Below are 22,979 nucleotides of genomic sequence, written 5' to 3' on the forward strand. Positions count from 1 at the left end.
CATTGTTCTAATGTAGGAAACGCAGCAGCCAATTTGCACACAGCAAGGTCCCACAAACAGCAATGTGATAATGACCAAATAATCCATTTTGGTTATGTTGGTTGAGGGTATAAATATTGGCCAGGACACCGGGGAGAACTCCCCTGCTCTTCAAATAGTGCCATGGGATCTTTTACATCCACCTGAGAGGGGAGACAGGGCCTCGGTTTAACGTCTCAGCCGAAAGGCCACACCTCTGACAGTGCAGCACTCCCTCAGTATTGCACTGAAGTGTCAGCCTAGATTTTGTGCTCAAGTCTCTGGAGAGGGACTTGAACCTACAACCTTCTGACTCAGATGTGAGCGTGCTACCACTGACACTTTTGTTACAACATGCTCCCTTGTTGGCTTTCATTATATGGAGTAGAACAGGAATGGAGTGTCACAGGATTCGGGATGCTACAATTAGCTGTAGTTTCCTCAGCCAAGGAGGGGAGAAATGAAACCAAACAGCATTCCGTTGAATACTATCCAGTGACTATTGCTGAAAAGTGCCCCCCTATGTGGATATTGTGAAAGGATAGGTTATTGACTTCACGGTGATGCCCCTCCACAGTGATGGCACTCATCATCAACAACAACTTGCAATTGTATAGCGTCTTTAATGCTTCTCAGTAGCGATTATCAAACAAAATTTGACACCGAGCCATATAAGGAAATATTAGGGCAGGTGATCAAAAGCTTGGTCAAAGAAGTAGGTTTTAAGGATCATCTTAAAGGAGGAGAGAGAGGTAGAGAGTGGCAGAGAGGTTTAGGGAGGGAATTCCAGAGCTTAGGGTCTAGGCAGCTGAAGGCACAGCCACCAATGGGAGAAACAAGGCTTACAAACGAACAATAGTCATCTGGGCGAGATATCGGAGCATCGATACCCCAAGTCAATCGGCTGTTCATAAGAAAAAGGAAGAAAACTGGTGAAAAAAAAAAATATCTGCTTCACTAGTTCTGCACTAATCCAAGTAAAAGTATCAATTTCCCCTCCATCTAAAACCAGACAGGGACAAATAGGGGCGGAACAGGAGTGGGACCAAGGTTTCAGCAGCGATTTTGATAAATTTGTGGACAATTTCAATGCCTCCACATGGGAAAACACATAAGCAAGTGGGGAAACACAGATTCCTGCTTTAGAAACAGACTTTCACTGTACAGTTTACATCTTACAAATATGTGCGCAGCTCACTCAAGGAACCAGTTTGCCCAGTTCAAAACTGGACTGTTGGCAACTCAATCTACATTAGAGCTATGACATCACCAAGTGGAAGGAGTGACAACATCAGGAGAACCTTACCTAGAAAAAACTCTCTCAGATCAATATAACCTTAGAGCGACCTCTGGTGAAATCTCCGTAACACAGTGGGGAGTCTGCCAGTCCAGAGATACCCAGTGTTGTTTTGGATTCAATGGAATTCATTGGTTGGGAAGCTTTGTGAGATCAAAGGGTTAAATTATGAGGAGCAATTACATAAACTAGGCTTGTAGTCCCTGAAATATAGAAGGTTGAAGATGGTTTGATTGAGGTTTTTAGGATTTTGAAAGGAATTGATAGCATAGATAGAGAGAAACCTTTTCTGCTGGTGGGGGAGTCTAGGACAAGGGGACATAACCTTAAAATCAGAGCCAGGCCATTCAGGAGAGAAGTTAGAAAACACTTCTTCACGCAAAGGGTGGCAGAAGTGTGGAACACTCTCCCACAAAAAGCAACAGATGCTAGCTCAATGAATAATTTTAAATCTGAGATCGATAGATTTTTGCTAGCCAAGGGTATTAAGGGATATGGAGCCAAGGTGGGCAAATGGAGCCAGGACACAGATCAGCCACAATCTCACCGAACGGTGGAACAGGCTTGAGTGGCTGAATGGCCAACTCCTGTTCCTATGTCCTGGGGATGTGACAAGGCTCAATGTAAATGCAAATTATTTCTTTCGCTCAGTGTTTTGATAGCCAGACAATTATGCAACGTATTGAACAGGACATCGTGTCTGAAGTGACCACAAGATGCTAGATTGACTAACTGCAGCACAATAGTACCAGCTCATTTTTGATTTCCAGCTGGACTAGAGTTGAGCTGAAAACAGTAGCTTCCAATGGTAACATGCAGCTGTAAGATATAAATGTGTAGAGACGGGAGAGGGAATGCTGAACACTGTATTTTCAGTGCTGTCCAGTTTGATGTCCATTTACTTTCCTCAGATAAATTGTTACTGTTCTCTCAAAGATCCTGTCATATAAATTTATGGACTACTTTGAAGCAAGTGCCATAAATGAAATGAAACTTTGGGATGTTGGTCAACATGCACCAGAATTCAGGAGATTTGTTAACAGTATTTCTTGTGTCAAAACGTCAAACCGTTGATGAATGGGCATCCTGACAAGGTACATACGAACATACGAATTAAGAGCAGGAGTAGGCCATTCGGCCCCTCGAGCCTGCTCTGCCATTTGATAAGATCATGGCTGATCTGATTATGACCTCAACCCTATTTTCCTGCCTACCTACTATAATCTTTGACTCCCTTGTTAATCAGGAATCTATCTAACTCAGCCTTAAAAATATTTAATGACCCTGCTTTCACTGCTCTCTGGGGAAGGGAGTTCCACAGAATCACGACCCTCTGAGAAAAAATTTCTCCTCATCTCCGTCTTAAATGGGAGACCCCTTATTTTTACACTGTGGCCTCTAGTTCTAGTCTCTCCCACAAGGGGAAACATCCTCGCAGCATCTACTCCTTCTAGTCCCCTCAGGATCTTATATGTTTCAATAAGATCACCTCTCATTCTTCTAAACTCCAGTGTATACAGGCCCAACTTGCCCAACCTTTCCTCATAAGATAACCCCCTCCTCCCAGGAATCAGTTGAATGAACCTTCTCTGAACCGCCTCCAAAGCAATTATGTCTTTTCTTAAATAAGGAGACCAAAACTGCACACAGTATTCTAGATGTGGTCTCACCAATGCCCTGTACAACTTTAGCAAAACATCTCTACTTTTATATTCCATTCCCCTTGCAATAAATCACAACATTCCATTTGCCTTCCTAATCACTTGCTGTACCTGCATACTAACTTTTTGTGATTCATGTACTAGGACACCCAGATCCCTCTGTACCTCAGAGTTCTGCAATCTCTCTCCCTTTAAATAACATATTGCTTTTCTCTTCCTGCCAAAGTGGACAAGTTCACATTTTCCCACATTATACTCCATCTGCCAAATTTTTGCCTACTCACTTAACCTATCTATATCCCTTTGCAGAGTCCTTGGGCTCGATTTTGGCGTCGGGTTTCCGGCGGGTTTCCAGCGGGGGGGCCCCGAAAATCCCGATATCCGGTCACGTGACTGGATCGCGACGAAATCCTGGCCACTTCCGGGTACCGCGCTGACGTGCGGGGCTGCGCGCGCAAGCCCCGCTGGTGGGAATCCCGCAGGCAATTAAAGCCAGCGGGGTTCCACTTGAGAGTACTTACCTTGCTTGTTGAGGTCAGTTAATGAGCTGAATCAGCTGTCAAAAGAGGAAGTGTGGGATTTTAGGTTCAAGGCAGTGAGTTTCCCACACTGGGGGAAACAGTCTCTCTCCAACCAGGCGTGTTGCAGCCAGCAGCCTGTGGCAGGTGCCAAGGTGCACTCCACGGGGGAGAGCCCTCACCCACGCAGGAGGCCACCGCCCCCACCACCCCCCACCAAGCCAGAGGACAGACCGACACGAAACCGCAGCCCCAGTCCGAGGAACCACCCACCTACCCTGCACAACCCCTCAGACCAACACCTGCCAGATGGGTGGTGTGTGGACACCCTCGGAGGACGAACAGCATGACCAGCCCCAGCAGCCTCGCAGTCCACGCCGTCCGCCGCAGAGACGTGGAGCCCCCCAACACGGTGTTGTTGCACGCCCACCTGCACAGCAGGAGGGAGGGCTACCGCAGAGAGAGAAGCATCGCAGAGGGCACTACCCTCGCCACAGGGTCCACAGACCGAGGCGCAGCTCCCCGGACCTCTCCGAGCAGCAGTGCACAGGGAGGCGCAGATTCGCTCGACATGTAGTCGTGGAGATCTGCAGCCTCTTTCGTGCCGAGCTGCTCCTGGCTGGCCCCAGCACCAACTGCTTACCTGTCGCTGTCAAAGTCACCACTGCCCTCCACACCTTCTCCTCCGCATCCTTCCAGGGTGCAGCCGGCTACACCACCGATGTCTCTCAGTCGTCTGCGCAGACGAGCCCTGCAAATACAACTGCACCTACTCTGCAGTAACACGATGGGTGGCATCAGTGGTGGGTCCTCATAGTGATACCCAGGAGCGGACATTATTGGACACAGCGGACAGGATTCGCGGAGACATGGCAGTGGTGGTGTCAATATAATGTGTGCTGTTTGTTGCTCTGAAATTCAATATAGGTAACACCCATGACAAACCCTCAGACACCCTTGTGCACCCCCTTCATGCTCACGACACGTTTGCCTTACGCTGCCTACTGCACATATGTGATGCATGCCCTGTGGCTGCAGCACAGGTGGTGCCAGGTTGAGTGAGGCTGGCCGTGAGGGAGATGCACGAGAGGGTGAGTATGGGATGGAGCAATGAGATTGTATGAGGATTGGGTTGCGTGTTAGTGGCAGGATGAGTACTGGCGAGGTGAGTATGTGGAGGTAAGATGAGGATGGGGTTTGAGTGGGTATGAAGGGTGATGTGACAGAGTAGTGTTGGCGGTGCCGAAGGAGATGTGGGGTGGGGGCAATGTTGTGGCAGACGGAGTGTAGGGGAAAGACTTCGTGTTCTCACTGTGGCTGACCTACTGCGGTCATTGCAGCGCCTCCTGCACTGTATGCAGGTGGGCCATATGTTGGTGGCGCAGGTGACCCCCTCTGCCACCTCGAGCCAGGCCTTCTTGGTGGCAGAGGCAGGCCGCTTCCTCCCGCCCGCCAGGTGGAAGATCTGTGTCCTCCCCCTCCTCCTCACCCCATCTGATGATACCTGGGGTGAGGCATCATTAAACTGGGAGCAGCCTTCCCCCTGGGCTGCTCCATGCTGCAATTTGTTCCATTGGTTGCAGCATCTGTCAGTGGAGGACTGCCCCTTTAACTAGAGAGCCTCCAGCTGACAGATCGTACTGCGCATGCACAGCCCGCCCGACGCGCAGGCCAGCGCCGTGGACCCCGGAGGATCAGGTAATTGATTCCTATTAGTGTGTTGCCTGCTACGATCGCGCGGGCAACCCACTAATTTCACCGAGCGTGTTGACCACGCTCCCGAAACCCAACCCGCCGGAAACCCGCAGGCCTGCTAAAATCAGGCCCCTTATGTCCTCTACACAACTTACTTTCCTACCTACCTTTGTGTCATCAGCAAATTTAGCAACCATACATTCAGTCCCTTCATCCAAGTCATTGATATAGATTGTAAATAGTTGAGGCCCAAGCACTGATCCCTGTGGCACTCCACTCGTTACATCTTGCCAACCTGAAAATGACCCATTTATGCCTACTCTCTGTTTCCTGTTAGCTAATCAATCCTTTATCCATGCTAATATGTTACCCCCTACACCATGAGCTCTTATTTTGTGTTGTAGCCTTTGATGTGGCGCTTTGTCAAAAGCCTTCTGGAAATCCAAGTACACCACATCCATAGGATCCCCTATATCCAAGTTGCTTGTTACTTCCTCAAAGAACTCTAATAAATTAGTCAAACACGATTTCCCTTTCACAAAGCTGTGTTGACTCTGCCTGATTGCACTGAGATTTTCTATGTGCCCTGCTATAACCTCCTTATTAATAGATTCTAGCATTTTCCCTATGACAGATGTTAAGCTAACTGGCCTGTAGTTTCCGGCTTTCTGTCTCCCTCCTTTCTTGAATAGAGGAATTACATTTGCTATTTTCCAATCTGATGGGACCCTTCCAGAATCTAGGGAATTTTGGAAAATTAATACCAATGCATCTACTATCTCTGCAGCCGCTTCTTTTAAGACCCTCGGATGAAATCCGTCAGGACCTGAGGACTTATCAGCTTTTAGTTCTAATATTTTTTTCAGAACCCTTTCCCTGGTGATTGTAAATGTTTTAAGTTCCTCCCTCCCTTTCACCTCTTGATTCACAATTATTTCTGGCATGTTATTTCTATCCTCTACAGTGAAGACGGACGCAAAATATCTGTTCAAGTCATCCGCCATTTCCTTATTCTCCGTTATTAATTCCCCAGACTCACTCTCTAGAGGACCAACGCTCACTTTACTTACTCTTTTCCTTTTTAAATATCTGTGGAAACTCTTTCTATCTGTTTTTATATTTCTAGCTAGCTTTATCTCATACTCTAATTTCTCCCTCCTTATTATTCTTTTAGTCATTCTATGCTGTTTTTTATATTCTGTCCTATCTTCTGGCCTGCCACTAATCTTCATGGAATTGTATGCTTTTTCTTTCAATTTGATACTATCTTTAACTTCCTTAGTTAGCCATGGATGGTACATCCTTCCCCTAGAGTCTTTCTTTCTCACTGGAATGTATCTTTGCTGAGTGTTATGAAATATCTCATTAAATGTCTGCCACTGCATCTCTACTGACCTATCCCTTAACCTAATTTCCCAGTTCACTTTAGCCAGCTCTATCTTCATGCCCTCATAATTGCCCTTATTTAAGTTTAAAACACTAGTCTTAGACTTACACTTCTCTCCCTCAAACTGAATGTGAAATTCAATCACATTGTGATCATTGCTACCTAGAGGCTCCTTTACAATGAGGTCATTAATTAATCCTGTCTCATTACACATTACCAGATCTAGACCAGCCTGCTCCTCTGGTTGGCTCTGGAACGTGTTGCTCTAAGAAAATGTCCCGAAAGCACTCTATGAACTCATCTTCCAGGCTACCTTTGCCAATCAGATTCTTCCAATCTATCTGTAGATTAAAATCACCCATGATTATCGCTGTTCCTTTCTCACAAGCCCCCATTATTTCTTCCTGTATACCCTGTTCTACAGTGTGGGGGTTACTATTCAGGGGCCTATAAACCACTCCCAAAAGTGACTTCTTGCCTTTACTATTTCTTATCTCTACCCAAACTGATTCTACATCTTGGTCTTTAGAACTAAGGTCCTTTCTCTCTATTATACTCATGTCATCCTTAATTAACTGAGCTACCCCTCCACCTTTTCCTAACTTCCTGTCCTTCCGAAATGTCAAGTACCCTTGAATATTCAGGTTCCAGCCTTTGTCATCTTGCAGCTGTGTCTCTGTAATGGCTATCAGATCGTACATATTTATCTCTATTTGAGCTGTCAATTCATCCATTTTGTTACAAATGCTATGCGCATTCAGATACAAAGCCTTTAGTGCTGTCTTTTTACTATTTTTGCAACCTCTAGCCTTATCTGCTGGCGCACTCTTAAGTTTGCATGCTCTGGTCCTTCCTGCCACTCTCTGATTATCATTTCCCTAATCGCTACCTTGCTCTCTTGCCTTGTCTTCTTTCTTTAATTTATCACATCTTCCCTTCCTTGATCCCTCGCCCCCACTATTTAGTTTAAAGCCCTCTCTACCGCCCTAGTTATATGATTCGCCAGAACACTGGCCCCAGCTCAACCTACCTATATTGATCGTACCAACAACTGGATCCTCCCCCTCCCACTGCAAGTTCCTCTCCAGCCCAGAGCAGAGTACCCTCAGTACCCATGGAACCATATCCCAGCTTCAGTCAGCACTTCACCACAGAAGGTGTAAAGGGAGAAAACTGGAGTGAAAAATCATGAAGAAGAAACAAAACATTTGGAAGCCTGGGTAATATTATTATTTTTGCTTTACAAGGTGTGATGTTTTGGCAACACAACATGCTGATAATGTGTGGAGCCTGAGAGGGTGGGAGATTCATGTATATGGTACCCCACTTGCCAAGTTCCCGATCTCACCTAGACTATCATGTAGAGGTGCAAGTCGAAAGCAAACAGTTTCCTACTAGAAAAGGCAGAAATCGGTAAGAAAGGAATATAACTAAGATGCTCCACTCTCACACATCATCATGTTACAGAGTGGCACTGGCAGAGGGTAGTAAGCAAGTCGGCAGGTAATGGGAGAGAGGGACGAACCTAATAGAGAGAGAAGCAACTGATAATTAGGGATATAAATAAACAAACCAGGGCATTATTGAGGATGGCTGTGAACCAGCCTGTGACCTAGACCATCATATCATCCCAGTTATAGGGTTTGAGTTGGGAACATCAGTACTAACGGAGAGAAAAATTGGAGTGATGTACCACATAAAAGAAGCAAAAAGAAAATGAGAAAGTTTCAGATTCTACTTACTCCCTGTACTTGAGGAGATGGTGGATCTGCTGGCCTGACTTCTCAGTGTGCCTGATGGGCTTGGGGATGACTCGTCATCTTCGGTGTCATCGCTGTCGAATGGGTTCAGGCTTCTGTTTCCACTTTCAGTCAATTCCCCCAGTGACTGAGCAGAGTTTGAAATAGAGATATGGAAAGGTTGCTGGGAAGTTGGTTCTTCCATGGAGACAGTGCTGGTTCGGTGTGGATGTACACAGGAAGGGCTCAGGAGCAGCTCTGACCTGTCTCTGAAAGTAAAGCAGAGAAAAAAAAAAGAATCACCATCACAGAAAAAAAAAACCATTTGCTTTCATTCTCTCTGAATTGTCTCCCCTCTGCTGGCTTCCCCCTCACATTGTCCTCAGTCATGACAGTGGATGCACAGACAATGGCTCTTACAACAGCATGTAGATGAGAAATTGGAGGGGGCCAAGGATAGATACTTGGGGGACTCCAGAGGTAATGGTGTGGGAGCGGGAAGAGAAGCCATTGCAGGAGATTCTCTGGCTACGACTGGATAGATATGAATGGAACCAGGCGAGTGCAGTCCCACCCAGCTGGACGACAGAGGAGAGGTGTTGGAGAAGGATGGTGTGGTCAACCGTGTCAAAGGCTACAGGATGAGGAGGGATAGTGCACTACGGTCACAGTCACATAGAATGTCATTTGTGACTTTCATAAGGACCGTTTCAGTGCTGTGGCAGGGGTGGAAACCTGATTGGAGGGATTCAAACATGGAGTTGCGGGAAAGAGGATTTGGGAGGCAACAACACATTCAAGGACTTTGGAAAGGAAAGGGAGGTTGGAAATGGGGCAGTAATTTACAAGGACAGAGGGGTCTTATCTCCCTGTGTGCAACACCACAGGAGATTGACTGGAAGATAGAGGATCATAATTATGTCACTGACAAACTGATTTACAGGATGTGGAGTCTCAGCAGAAATCTGCTACATAATGCTTTGTCCCCAAAGAAAGCACACTAGCATTTCATGTACTTTATATTGAGCTGCAGCTCCTTGGACCCAGATGAGGTGTGAGCACAGAGGCTATGACTGATTGCGTGGACCATGTGACTGTGAGGATTGGGTGAGAAATGGTGAGAACAGAGGGATGGTTGTCTACATCCCACGGAAAGCAGTAACCCTATTTCAGACGGTGTGATCTGCCAAGACTTAACGGCATATTTTCCTCTATGTATACAGTTAAAGAGCAATTGTTTAATATATATTGTCAATAATTACTCATTACAAATAGAGAAAAATATATACTTCTGATACCTTGACTCATAAACTAATATCAGGTCTGACTCCAGGACACTATCACTCTCTCTGAATTACTTTTAAGTTGAAGAAAGCCTAACAGCCCCAAAACAAAAGATTCAACAAGTACATTCCTGACATTAATAAGCAGTTAACAACCCTCAACAAGTTCTTTTCTCTCTTTCATTGTTTACATATGAGCACTTCATGAAGGAAAGGAAAGAAAATCATCTTTAAACAATAGTGCAATTTTAAGGGAATTACAAAAACAAACAGATTTCCTCACTTGTTTACACACCACACTCTTACTTGCAACGGTTTCCACCATGAGGAAAATATACTCCTTAGTCTGCAGGATATCATTCTGTGCACTGGGTTTGCAAGCCAAACAATACTAATAACAATAATGGGTTCAGTGCATAAGCCTAATCTTGTGCAATTTTCCATGCTTGTGAGATAATTTTCTAGAAGTCTGTACTCAGTAGTCATCCATCTTCACTGGGGTGTTTTACAAACCTGACCTGTTTTCAAACAAGGTAATTGGGGCAACCATTCATATGCCTTTTAGGTTTTTATACCATATTAATGGAAAATAAGTTTGTTTATAAAGGTCAAGGGACTGACAGAAAAGCAGTCTGTTTGTTACAATATACCTGGCTGAACTAAGTTCAAAATGGATTGTTTTTACAATTTGCAAGTTCTTCCAGCGTTATCAGCTCTCAGACTACGAGTGAATGATTAAGTGCACAAATTCCCACCTGGAGGTGCCACTGAGGCCTGGCACGGAGGCAATGCAGATAATCCTTGCTGAGCACACTGCAATGCAGGCTTCCACTGTGGGCACGGGTTTGATGCTTAGCAAGCAGACCTGCCCGACGTACCCATCGCTATTGCATACCCAGACCTCATGGGTGCTGTCCGGTCCACCATGGCTAGGAGATGCACAGGAGAACTGGAAAGAGCACAATATTGTCAGTCAGCATTTTAAACCCCTTCACCATCTAGTTTTGTTAAACTCTACCTTGCTGAATGAACAAGAGTTTCTTACAGTTAGGCAGCTAATATATTAAGCATTGAGGTTTTCACCCTGACCGAAATGTCTGCCTGTACTGAGGCTTCCTTCACTGTACAATTTTTCCTTAATCGATACAAGTGAAAGAACCTTCCTTATGTATAAATATTTTACAGCAGGAGTAATTCAGTTCTCTCAGTGGGCTACAGCAAGACAAGACAACATTTGTAGATAAGGAGGAGAATTTTAGAATCAATGCACACGGGAGTGGGAGACTGTGGAGGTCAATGAAGATGGAGGGATAGGCAAATAGGACTTTGTATAGGATAGGGTGTGGCTGGCAGACTTGGGCTTTGTGTAGGGTGGAGTTTGGGAGGCTGTTCAGGACAGCACTGGAGAAGTCAAGTCTGAAGTTTGCCAAGCCATGGTAGAGAGTTTCACAGATAGCGGATTGAGATAGGGATGGATGGGAGGGGAGGGGGGCAATATTTTGAAGGTTGAATCGGCAATCTTGTGATAATCTGGATCTAGGGCTTGAAGCTCAGATGATACTAAGGTTGAGTTCAGCTTGCGAAAGTAACTGGAAAGGGGAAATTGGACCATACGGTTTTGGTGAGGATTGAACAATTTGGCTTTGATCTTGTCAGTGTTTAGCTGGAAGAAGTGTTGGCTCACCGCAACTTGATAATCAGACAGGCATAGCAGCAGTTATAGGCGAGGGTGGCGATGGAGAGATAAAGCTGGATGTCATTGGCAAAAACACAGAAACCAACCTCATGGTTATGACTAATGTCAGCAAGAGGCAGCATGAGGAATAGGAGGGGAGCCAAAGATGGAACCTTGGAGTACAACAGAAGTGGCCGTGATGGCATGGGAGGAGAGGCCATTGTAGGAAATGTGCTTACTATGCTGGGACAAGTAGAAGTGCAACCATGAGAGAACAGTGTTACAGTGGTGGACCCAAAGGAGAAGCAGTGGAGAAGGATAACAAGTTCAACCCTATTGAAGCAGCAGAGAGATCGAGGCAGTAACACACAATGATTACCATCACACAGAATTGAATTGGTGACTTTAGCCAGTGCAGTCTTTGTTATATGGTGTGATGGCAGCTATACTGGTGGGATTCCAACAGGTGGAGTGATGGGCATGGGGTTGGGTGGAGAGTACATGTTGGAAGACGTAAGGAGAAAGACAGGGTTAGAAATGGGTGGCAGTTGGAGAGAACGAGGGAATTGTGGGTGGACTTTTCAAAGAGGGGTTCATGACAGCAGATTTGAAGGTGGGGAGGGGGGAACAATGCCTGTGGAAAGGGAGTAATCAATGATGACCAGAAGCATTAGTACAAGAAAGGCTATTTGAATGGAGATGAGTCTGATGAACGATGGTAGATTGGGGGAGAGGTGAATAGAGGAGAAGCTGCAAAGTATTCTGGTATTGGATGAGTAAAGAGAGTCCAATGGGCGCTCAGACGCACAGAAGGAGATGGGGAGTCAGAACTTGAGGCAGTTGAGTAGATGGACTCAATTTTGAAGACAAAGAAATACAGAAATCCCTTCCATATAGCTTCAGAGATGAGGATGGAGGGTGGTCACAGGAGGCAGTGGAAGAGAAGTGGAGTTACAGGTTTTCATTCTCCTCCAGAATGATCATGGAGCAATAAGATGATTTAGCAACATAAGGGAGCGAGACCGCAAAGATAGTCATAGATGAGGAAAGTCAAACAGCCCATTTAACTCATTCTTCCACAGAAATCCACAGACCCTCACATCACAGCATCTAACTGCCTCTTAATGATTGCAGAGGATTTTCTTCCATTCTACCCAGAAGACCAGGTATTAATCACTCTGTACATATAGATATTCATCCTGAACTTTACTTTTACCACTTCATACCTTTGTACCGTTAGCCTAATATTATGATTTATCTTGAAATAGTACCCAAATTAAACTTTTCTCTATATTTTTTTATCCCAGATGCAATATTGATTATTTTGGGTACCTGAAGGATATTTACCCCTTTTAACATGCCCACTGCTTTGTAACTATGTAGGCCGCTGAAAAATGATTTTCTGTATTTCTAACACTGTGAATGTCATAAAATAAAATGAGGGTCACACACAGCATTTTTGAATAAACTTATAAAAAACACACACGCATCCTCTCCATTACTGTGCAGAATGACTCCAGTATGCCTCAAAGGATTACAACAGTCTTACATCTGATCATATTTTACCAACCTCAGGCTTGAATACAAATTAAAACCAGGAATTCAGAGCGTCTTGACAAAAACTTTTTAGTTATCAGAGACAGTGTGACATATCTCCAGTGGACTCAATGATGTTTGCTGACATAACCTGGACAATCTAATGGGCTTTGCTCGTTTCTGTTACATGTATCTCCAGGAAGCTCCTGATTCCAACAATGACATCAGTGTATAAAATCAAGCTCTTTCAACAGCGTATGAAACAGATAGCTGGACAGCATGAAAAGCCAAACTGCTGCAGCAGCTACGTTTTAACTCTTTTACTTTGTTTTCATCTGAAGAGAAATGAATTTTGATTTCTATTCCCTTGAGGTTAGTAGGTTGAGGGGGATCTAATCGAGGTGTTTAAAATTATATAGGGTTTTCATAGAGTAGATACAAAGAAACTATTTCCTCTGTTGGGGAGGGGATCCAGAACAAGAGGGCATAATCTTAAAATTAGAGCTATGCCATTTAGGAGTGAAATCAAGAAGCACTTTTTCACACAATGTGTAGAGGAAATCTGGACCTCTCTCCTCCAAAAGGCTGTGGATGCTGGGTCAATTGAAATTTTCAAGATTGAGATCGATATATTTTTGTTAGTTAAGGGTATCGAGGGATATGGAGCAAATACAGGGAGATGGAGTTGAGGTAAAGATCAGCTATGATCTAAACTGAATGGCAGAACAGGTTTGAGCAGCTAAATAGCCTTTTCCTGTTCCTATCTTTCCATGATTCTTTTTATCTTTCCTCACCTGAAGGGAGTAACTCATAGTTGGGTACAGTTTCACAGATGCTAGGTTTCTAGCAGTTTACAGCACAGAAGGACACCATTCGGCCCATCGTGTCTATGCCAGCTCCTTGCACCAAAGTTGCCACACTTCATATATGAGCCTGGAATGAGTCTGAGGAGGTTATTTGACTGTGGACATTAATGCAGTTCAACCTAATCCTGTTCTCATCCATCTTCCACACATGCACTTTCAGGCAGGGGTCATTTAATCTCGATCAGGAGGGGAAGTCCTGGCTGGTTTTCCCCCCTATCTAACTCAGAGGTGCAGCAGCCAATTGTAACAACCTCAGTGCTCTCCTAGCTGTGATCAGCTGATTCAGGACAGACCAGAGATTAGGCCCTAGTTGATTAATCCACTATTCTAATATTCCCTAAAACCTTCCCCTAGTCTGAACTTTTTTGGTTACTTCAGACAGTCATTTTATTTTAAATACAATATGACTATTTATTATAATTTCTAATTGGGTAATGAGCTGAAATTTAAACCTGATGTATCTTGGCAGATTGCCTGACATATTCCAAACCACCCTAAAGTTGGAATGTAATCAGAAACTGCAAATGGCAGCATGGAATCCACATTGAACCTAGAAGGACAAGGACAGCAGGTGCATGGGAAAACCATAACCTCAAAGCTCCCCTCCAAGTCACGTACCATCTTCACTTGGACGTATACCGCCGTTTCTTCATTGTTGCCAAGTCACAATCCCGGACCTCCTTACCTAACAGCACTGTGGGAGCGCCTTCACCACACGGACTGCAGCGGTTCAAGAAGAAGGGCCACCGCCAGCTTCTCAAGGGCAGCTAGGGACGGACAATAAATGCCGGCCTTGCCAGCGACACCCACATTCCGAGAATGAATATATAAAAAAATACGGGTGGCAATTTTATCAGCCGATGGGAGTTGGCAGGTTCTAATTCTCACCTCCCTCTCCTGAGCACATGTCGAGGACACCCGCTTATAGGCGACGGGGTCCATTTTAACATATGCATCTCGGGCCCTGATGACATCATCAGGACTTAACTGCAATTTTTACCTGACACTCTGAATTGGAAACGGCAGTGAGCATCCCGCTAGGCCAATTCAGTGGCTAGGAGGATCGGGTCTAGGAGTGGCCGAAAAAAATAAGCTTTCAAATTTATTTTTTACATTCCTTGTGGGGCCCAGAGGAGCAGAAGTTCTATGAACTTCCAGCATGTCTCTCACACTCTTGTACAGGATCCCGTATAATAGATGACTGCTCTCTCACCTCTCGTACCCCATGTCTCTCTCTCTCCCGCTCTCTGTCTCCTGTAACCTTGCACTAACCATGCTCATTTGTCATATCAGTTTATTTTCTAATATTTTCTCAGTATGATAAAGCACTTTAGGTTAGAAATTATTGTCTGTGAGGTTATGGTACAAACAATTAACACACTTGTATCAATTTCCTGCTTCCATTAGTTTAGTGAAATAATTAAAATAAGTGGAGAAAGGAATTTGCTATAAGCACATTAAGTGTGCCTGCCATAATATCACTAGTGGTAATTTCCTAACTTTTGTCTTTTATAAATAAGACTCAGACAAACTACCTGCATTCCACTCCGTGTCTTCATGATGGGAATGGCCTTCAGGAATTCTGGGTCCCAGTGATCTTTGTTCAAAGCTGCAAAACAAATAAACAGAACAAGCCTAAAGCTATGGACTGAAGATAAAAGCAATTGAACAAAGCCAAGGCTGATCACCCATTGAAGGAATGCATGTAGCTGATACTTTACACTTAAAAGACTTGATTTTTTTTCTGTCACTCCATTCAAAAGGGAATATGGAAGCACCAGTATTGGAAGGAATAAACCAATGAGGTAGATTTCTCTGTTTCTCCACCTGGGCTTATCGAATCATCTAGGTGCAGCAAATACAGGAAAATCGGGCAAAGTGGATCGCACATTGGTAAAAGAGTCCACTTGATTTTTCATCCACTAATATGAATGGATGGAAAAATCATACTGGCTCCCTTATAAGCATGTCCACCTGCCCATCTGATTTTCCTGCATTCACTGCAAGACGACGATCCAATATGCTAAGGGACAAGACCAGGAAAATCTATCCCAACATCTTTCCAGTTCAAATAATGCTATCAGTGGCACACCCTGATATAAACAGCCTAACCTCCATGATGGTGGCAGCAGCAGGACCCACATTTTCCTAGATCCTGTGAGCAGAGGTTGGAAGGATTGGCCCTTCATCAAGGCCATGTTGACTCAAGGGAAAAAAAATGGAGAACAGTACTTGGAGATCATGGGTCTCTGCTTGAACGCTGCTCTCCTAAAACGGAAGTGAAATGTAAAACCTCCCAGAGCTCATTTACTGGTGAGACTCATCAAATTTAAGACAATTTGGGCTTGAAGCTGCAACCACGATCCAACTTCAGTCTTTCAAGTGCATTTATATATATTCATGTAGAAAGATGTCGCAACAACAGTCTGGGAATGTGCTTGTAAGAATGCTTCACAAACAAGAAGGTTCAATCCCCGTTAGTACTTCACTGACCTTTTATGCTAGGCTTCAACAGCATTTAATTTATGTTGCTAACATATAAAGGAGAAAAATGAACAAAAAAGTACGAGTGACAGTTTTTTCAATTGTAAAAACAGCACCTTTTGTGGTATTAATGAAAAACAATGCTAACGAGATCAATCAAGTAGCTAGATGTGCCTTGCCACTGGTGGTTTATACGCAGCAGGATCCAAATTGTAACAAGATTCCAGTTCAATATTATTTATGCTAAGGATCGTAAGGAAATGAGTCAGTAAATCTTTGCCATTTCACTTTTTAAGACCAAGTATTGGCTGCTTGCAGAAAATAATTCTTTAGACATTACACAACAGGAGAATCGTATGTATTTCAAAAGCTGGGATCAGTCAGGAACAAAGGCACAAATACAGGCCCATACTTCAGATACTATCTCCTTAATCTTTATTAAACAGTACAGGCAGATCAGGTTATATAGTTTGGAATTGATATGACAATCTGCGGAGAGAGAAACAGAGTTAACGGGGGTGATTTTAAACCCCAAGAAAGGGTGGGTGGGGGCCGGGTGGGAGTTGAAAATAATTGTTTTTTTGGGTTGCAACCGCAAAATATTTGGACTTTGCATTCCCAGTGGGAAGTCTGTACTTTTCCGTGCCGACGTTAAACCCGGAAATAAAGCCGGGTTGCTGTTGTGATCCAAGAAGCAACTATTTTCATCTCCCAACCGCCCCCAACCCACCCGTTCTTGCGGTTTAAAATCACCCCCAATATTTCAGGTCGATGACCTCTTAGAACCCTGATTTGAGTTCTCGACCTGAAACCTTAACTCTGTTTCTCTCTCAACAAATGCTGCCTGACCTGCTAATTGTTTCCAGCGTTTTCTGCTTTTATTTTATATTATATTATTCCCGTCCTCCTTCAAATGCATGCCTGAAGAAATAGGTTGTAATATATTTCAAGGCTGCTAGTGTTGTAGAATTTGTCCCATTTGCCCCCTAAAGGAGCAAGTTCCATGTCATTTAAGCAGTTGCAAGTAACGATTTCAGACTTTATTTTCTGGTTCCCGAACCTTCTCTGCTGGCTGGGGAAGATCTTACAGGCCAGCATGCAAAAAAATTGAATCACTATCCTGTTCATACAGCCTTAAATAATGACAACTGGTGTTCTGGATCCCATGTTTATATGTGCTGCTGTCTCCAGTGGTGTGACTGAAACTAGAGAGCAGATGTTCGACTGGAGTTACACCACCACTGCTGGCATAGCTCCTGCAGGCAGAAGAGCCAAATCGGGCAGGGAGCTTTTCAGCTGGCATTCCCGCTGCCCATTGCCACTTCCAAGTTTTCCCACCGGAAGTGCTCCATATACCTGTTAAAATATGGGTGGACATATTATAATGAGGTGCAAATGACAGAAATATATCACGACATATTTTCTATCAATTGCAGTATAGAACACCATGCACTCCTGGTGTACAGTGTTGCTATGGCAGGGAAGAGTATATTTAACTTTTATAGGGCAATTGATTACACCCCTTATGCCCTAATTTTTTTAAAAAAAAATTTAAATAATTCCTTCGGCTGTCCCGAGGCCACTGGGTCCTGAGGCCTGCAGCAGCGATTTCTTTCGCTCCCATGAAGCGGGCTCCCCAGTGCAGGTGGGAATCCCACTGGTAGCTGACCCATTACATTCAAATGACCCTGGGGTCAAGGGGGAAGGTGGAACTCCCGGCCTGCTGAAGTTCAGACAGAGTAGGGGCCGAAGGAAAATCAGTCCTTCAGATGGGTCTCATTGTTTTCAGAGGTAGCAACACCATCTCATTAGCGAGCAACACTGCTGTAACGTAAATACAGTAGTTTTTATCTTTTGCTTTTTAGGCACTGTTATCATTTTGTACACGGCAGGAGCCTACCAACAGAAGCAATCACAGACTGCAGCTGTTTGTCCAAGGAGAATGTACCCTCCCTCCAGAATTCCATGCAAAGAAAATGTATATGAAGGGTGTTTCCTTTTGCATTTTTTGCTGAACAGTTTTCCTTTACAAGCACATCTCTGGGATCCAGACCATTCCTGAGGTTGTGTGTTAGTGATATATGACCACAAGTGGTTAAGGTTTTATAAGCTGTGACATGCAACTAATGCGGGTTATCAAAAGAGATCGTTGTCTCTTTAAAGTCTGAGTTATGGTAACATTTATAACTGGGACATGATGACATGCTAAACATGACTTAAGCCAGGAGAACGTTATTGACTTGGCATCCAATCATTTGAAGGCTTTTACATGCCTGAAGTAAACAGACTGCAAGGGTTAGATAGTGAGAATGGGAATGACACCACATGAGACGGGAAACTGACTCCAAGTGAATTTTGCTGGCTGAGAGACGTTGGACCAGAATGGAAATGGTTTTGCCTCTTCCACAAAGCTCTGGCACCAAATCAACCAATCATAGAACATCATCTTGTTCAGAGGTTTGTCAGTAATGAGCCAAAACTGCCAATCACATGAAATCTGGAAACTGACCTGAGCAAAGGACATTTTCAAAGAAGTGATATCTCCCCTTTGTCCTGCCCTTTACATATCTGGCTGCATTCCATTTCAAATATATTTTTAAACTAGTTTGATCATGACTGTTCTGAAATTTAAACTTGAACTTTAATTTGCTTTTATCCTTTGTTACCAAAAATGGTGTTGTGAGTGATGAGATCACCTCAGAGAGACGTTAACCCCTTGCCCTCCACAGCCGACTATATTTACTTAGTTAGTGATAAATTCCAACAGATGCAAATCTGCACCGGCACGACTAAGCAGTCTTTGTCCATCTCTTGATAGATCATTACACCTGTAACAACAGATAACAGCCCTTCGAACATGTTCAAAGTGAAATATGTTGGTGGCGCACACATTATTAATGCAAATATATTTGTGAGATAGACTTAAAACATAACTTCTCAAAACTGTAAATTGGCGTAGGGGAAGTATCTATTTGACAATATCTCTCCAAGATATGCTTGTCAACAGGAATTCCTCCATGACATTCGCAGGGCTCCAAGTCACCAAGTTGGTGATGTGATCCCCAAGTTTCTTGGTCATCTTAACATTCTCACCGTAGCAGTGATTGCAGACAGTTTTGGGTAGGGGACTGACCCTGTTTTTGAAGGATCACTTCAGTGAAAAGGTAGAAATAAAAGGTTAATCTCAAATCTCGGCCAATTCTGACTTTAGCAACACTCAAAATGAAACGACCGTCACTCTGTCATGATGTCATCAGCATTAGAATTAACAGCATTCCAAAGATGGAAGCGACCATTCACTTAGCAACATGTAGTAATCAAAGATACGTTACAGAATTATGTGTTCACTAACTCAGAACAGTCAACTCTGACATGCAGTTGATATTGTTGTCTTGGTGTAACTTATCGCTTCATCCTGAATGAATCCACATCACCTGTGCCAGCTCCCAACCAACTACCAATGTTTCAGACAGGAAGATGCAGTAAAGCAGCTAAGTGGCTTGCCTGCAACATTGGCACAGGTGATCCTAGATAGATTTAGAGATTTGTAAAGGACACCTCAGCATGCGTACATGACTCACTATAAACTGGCACGGGATTAACTTGTTGGCACAGGATTGATATTTAAAACAACTCGGGGCAGAAATTCCTCTGTGTGATAATGTAATAATGTTGTTAACCTATTTAAAGGTTAATGAAGGTTAATCACTTTGTTGCAGTAACAAAGAGAGAAACTTCACCTGAATATTTATCCAACTCATTAAAAATAGCACAAAGGTAGAATATCGACTAACCTTTGAGATGGGTTCAGGTGCCACTCATTTACATTCATATGAAATTAAATCAGCTTTACATGAGCAGCAAGTAGTCCAAAACAAGCTAAATATAAATTGGCACAACTTAAGTAGTTCAAAGTGATTCTCTGTGAAATAAATATTTAAACAAATCACTTAAAGGATGTTTTAACCAATACATATTATTTTGTATATTTTTTGGCACAGTATACCTAATTTCTTCTTGGTTTCCTCGAACGCTTGTTCAAAGCCAGCTCGTGCCTCAATACTACTGAACTCAAAAATAAACGTTTCGGTCCCCTCAGCTGTTGTGGCTGTTAGTTCAACTTTTGTGAGAGGAAACATCGTACTGACTGCGAGTGACTGCTTCTCCGAGAGCTCCCGGTTAACAGAGGCCATCAGGTCTTTAATGACGTCATCTAGGCTCTATCAAGAGAAAAGAAAGGAGGAACTTCTGTTCATTTGTAAATTCGGGAAATGGACACCAAAGCAGCAAGATGTGGCTCAACACAATGAAAATTAATAATGCCGAGTGGGTCATTCTAATGCAGCCAAGAAACACACTCATCTTTCACAAACACAACTTCTGTATTTACATAGAATTATGGTACATAGAATTTACAGCATAGAAACAGGCCATTTGGCCCAATTGATCTATGTCGGTGTTTATGCTCCAAATGAGACTCCTCTCACTCCTCCATCTAACCCTGTCAGCATACACTTCTATTCCTTTCTCCCTCATGTGCTTACCTAGCTTCCCATTAAATGCATCTATGCTATTTGCCTCGACTACTCCTTGTGGTAACGAGTTCCACATTCTAACCACTCTTTGGGTAAAGAAGTTTCTTCTGAATTCCCTATTGGATTTATTGGTAACTATCTTATATTTATAGCCCCTAGTTCTGGTCTCCACCACAAGTGGAAACATCTTCTCTACGTCTACCCTATCAAACCCTTTCATTTTCTTAAAGACCTCTATCAAGTCACCCCTCAGCCTTCTCTTTTCTAGAGAAAAGAGCTCCAGCCTGTTCAGCCTTTCCTGATAAGTATATCTTCTCAGTTCTGGTATCATCCTTGTAAATCTTTTTTTGCACCTTCTCCACTGCCTTCATATGCTTTTTATAATATGGAAACCAGAACTGTGCACAATATTCTAACTGTTGTCTAACCAAGATTCAATACTAGTTTATTTGCACACTATAGTCCTGATTTTGCACAACTAGCAAAATGGGGTTGAGCTTACTCATGGCACTGGCTTGTCTATGCAGCAATACAGGGGTGGGTGGTCCCACATTTGGCTACAGGAGTCCCTCCTCCTAATTTGAATAGACCACTGACAAATAAAATAATTTTCCAGCTAGCTTGGCCTGACGCACACTTGGCTGGGGAGCATAAGACCTGGTGAAGCAGCAACTTTGAAAGGGCTGCAGCTGGTCATTAAAGGACACCTGGTGATGACGGCAGGACTAAATATTCACAATGACTAAGTGGCGACATGGGGGCTTGAACATTAATTGACTGCAAACCCTTCTGTTCATGCAGGCATGAAGGTGATACAAGGAGCTCTAATGCCCACATGCAAAGCCACGAACTTGAGGGAACCCTACCACCTGACGCTTCCTTTCCATACAGAAAGTGATACATGTGCACTGTGGGCTGCCTGATGTAACATATGTCCCCCTCCAGTGACTTGCAAGGATCTAGTAACATGAAAGCTTCATGTTGTGGTAATCTTCACTTCTATGGGAAGAGCTGTTCCAGTTCCAGATGCTGTCTCAAAACAGATGGTGCAACTCTGTGGCAGCTTGTCTTGTGAAGTAGAGACAGTAAAGATAAGTCCTCTCTGACATTTCCAGGTATATGTGGACTGGGTCTATGAACGAAGGTCCCTGGGTAGAGAGGGGGATGGGGAGATGCCTCATCTATTCCTGAGCCTGCATTTGTTGGCCTTTCATGGTCTCCTCTTCCCTAATTAAATCATGCAGCATGTGCAGAACCCCTAAAGAAATTCCTCACTCCCTTGTATTGTGCAATTTAAATAGCAGCAACAACAACCAGGAATAATGAAGGATAGTTATAGCAGGGAAAAAAAATGGTGGACTACCCAGCAAAATTTATGTTTTGAGCTAAATGCATCAAAATTTAAAGGTAAAACAAAACACTTTTAACAAGTCACCATCATCGTCCTCTGGAGAAGAGGAAGATAAGAGGGGACTTGATAAAAGTCTTTAAGATTTTCACTGGAAGGGAGAATTTGGATCCAAGAAAGTAGATTTGAGGACTAGGGGACACAGTTTAAAGTTAAGGGTGTCCAAGAAAATAGGAAATTTAGGCAAGCTATTTTTAGTATGAGGGTGACAGAAATTGTGGAATAAATTCTAACTGGGATGGTGAAACAGAAAACTATGACAAGTTTTAAAAAAGAACCAGTTGAATTCCTATTAGGAAAAGGTGATAGAGGGTTACAAACCCTGAAGGAGAGTGTGGATATGGGCTTTGGGAGCATCCCAGCACACCAGCATGCTGTTCTCGTGCTGAGCTGTGGGATTGCTGAGGCTCAGCCCCCTGAGAGTGGCACTGGCTCCATCGGAGAGGCAGATGTAGTCCTCCCTCAGGATGACAGCATGCCTGCTTCCCCGCCAGTCGTTCAACCAGTGCATTTGTTGGTGCCAGTCTGCTGGGCCAGACTGCCCTGGCCCAAGCTGAATCCCAGCAGCTGGGTCATCGAGGGCCAGAGCTCCTCGAGGTCTCCCACCGCGGCCATCTCAAGTGTCCTCAGTGGAAGTTTTGCAGCCTTCCAGCTCCCAAGCTGTAGCCACTGGGGAACCACATCTTAGGAGCACTAGAATAGGTAAAATAGGCATCAGTCATGTAACAATTTGTTAATCGGAGTCTTTTGGAGTAGTGAAGAAAAATGTTTTGGTTTTGGTATAGCTATTGGTCTTCAGAATCTTAGTGATCTATCAGGAACACCTATGAAGTTGTACCTTTTGACAGCATGGTGCTCTGGGAAGGGGAGGGGTGGT

At 43.8% G+C, this 22,979-nt stretch overlaps 1 protein-coding gene across 1 annotated transcript in view; it reads right to left on the reverse strand.

Moving 5' to 3' along the window:
* The window catches only part of LOC137322793 (rho guanine nucleotide exchange factor 17-like), a 395,934-nt gene that overhangs the window by 28,420 nt on the left and 344,535 nt on the right, over positions 1 to 22,979 (reverse strand). The window contains exons 11-14 of the mRNA XM_067985863.1: positions 20,166 to 20,379; positions 15,211 to 15,284; positions 10,354 to 10,547; positions 8,319 to 8,584 (exon numbers count right to left, since the gene is read on the reverse strand). Coding sequence (XP_067841964.1) covers positions 8,319 to 8,584; positions 10,354 to 10,547; positions 15,211 to 15,284; positions 20,166 to 20,379 — 748 coding nt within the window. The remainder of the gene's footprint in view (positions 1 to 8,318; positions 8,585 to 10,353; positions 10,548 to 15,210; positions 15,285 to 20,165; positions 20,380 to 22,979) is intronic.

Source organism: Heptranchias perlo, chromosome 6 (assembly GCF_035084215.1).
Source record: "Heptranchias perlo isolate sHepPer1 chromosome 6, sHepPer1.hap1, whole genome shotgun sequence".
NCBI lineage: Eukaryota > Metazoa > Chordata > Chondrichthyes > Hexanchiformes > Hexanchidae > Heptranchias > Heptranchias perlo.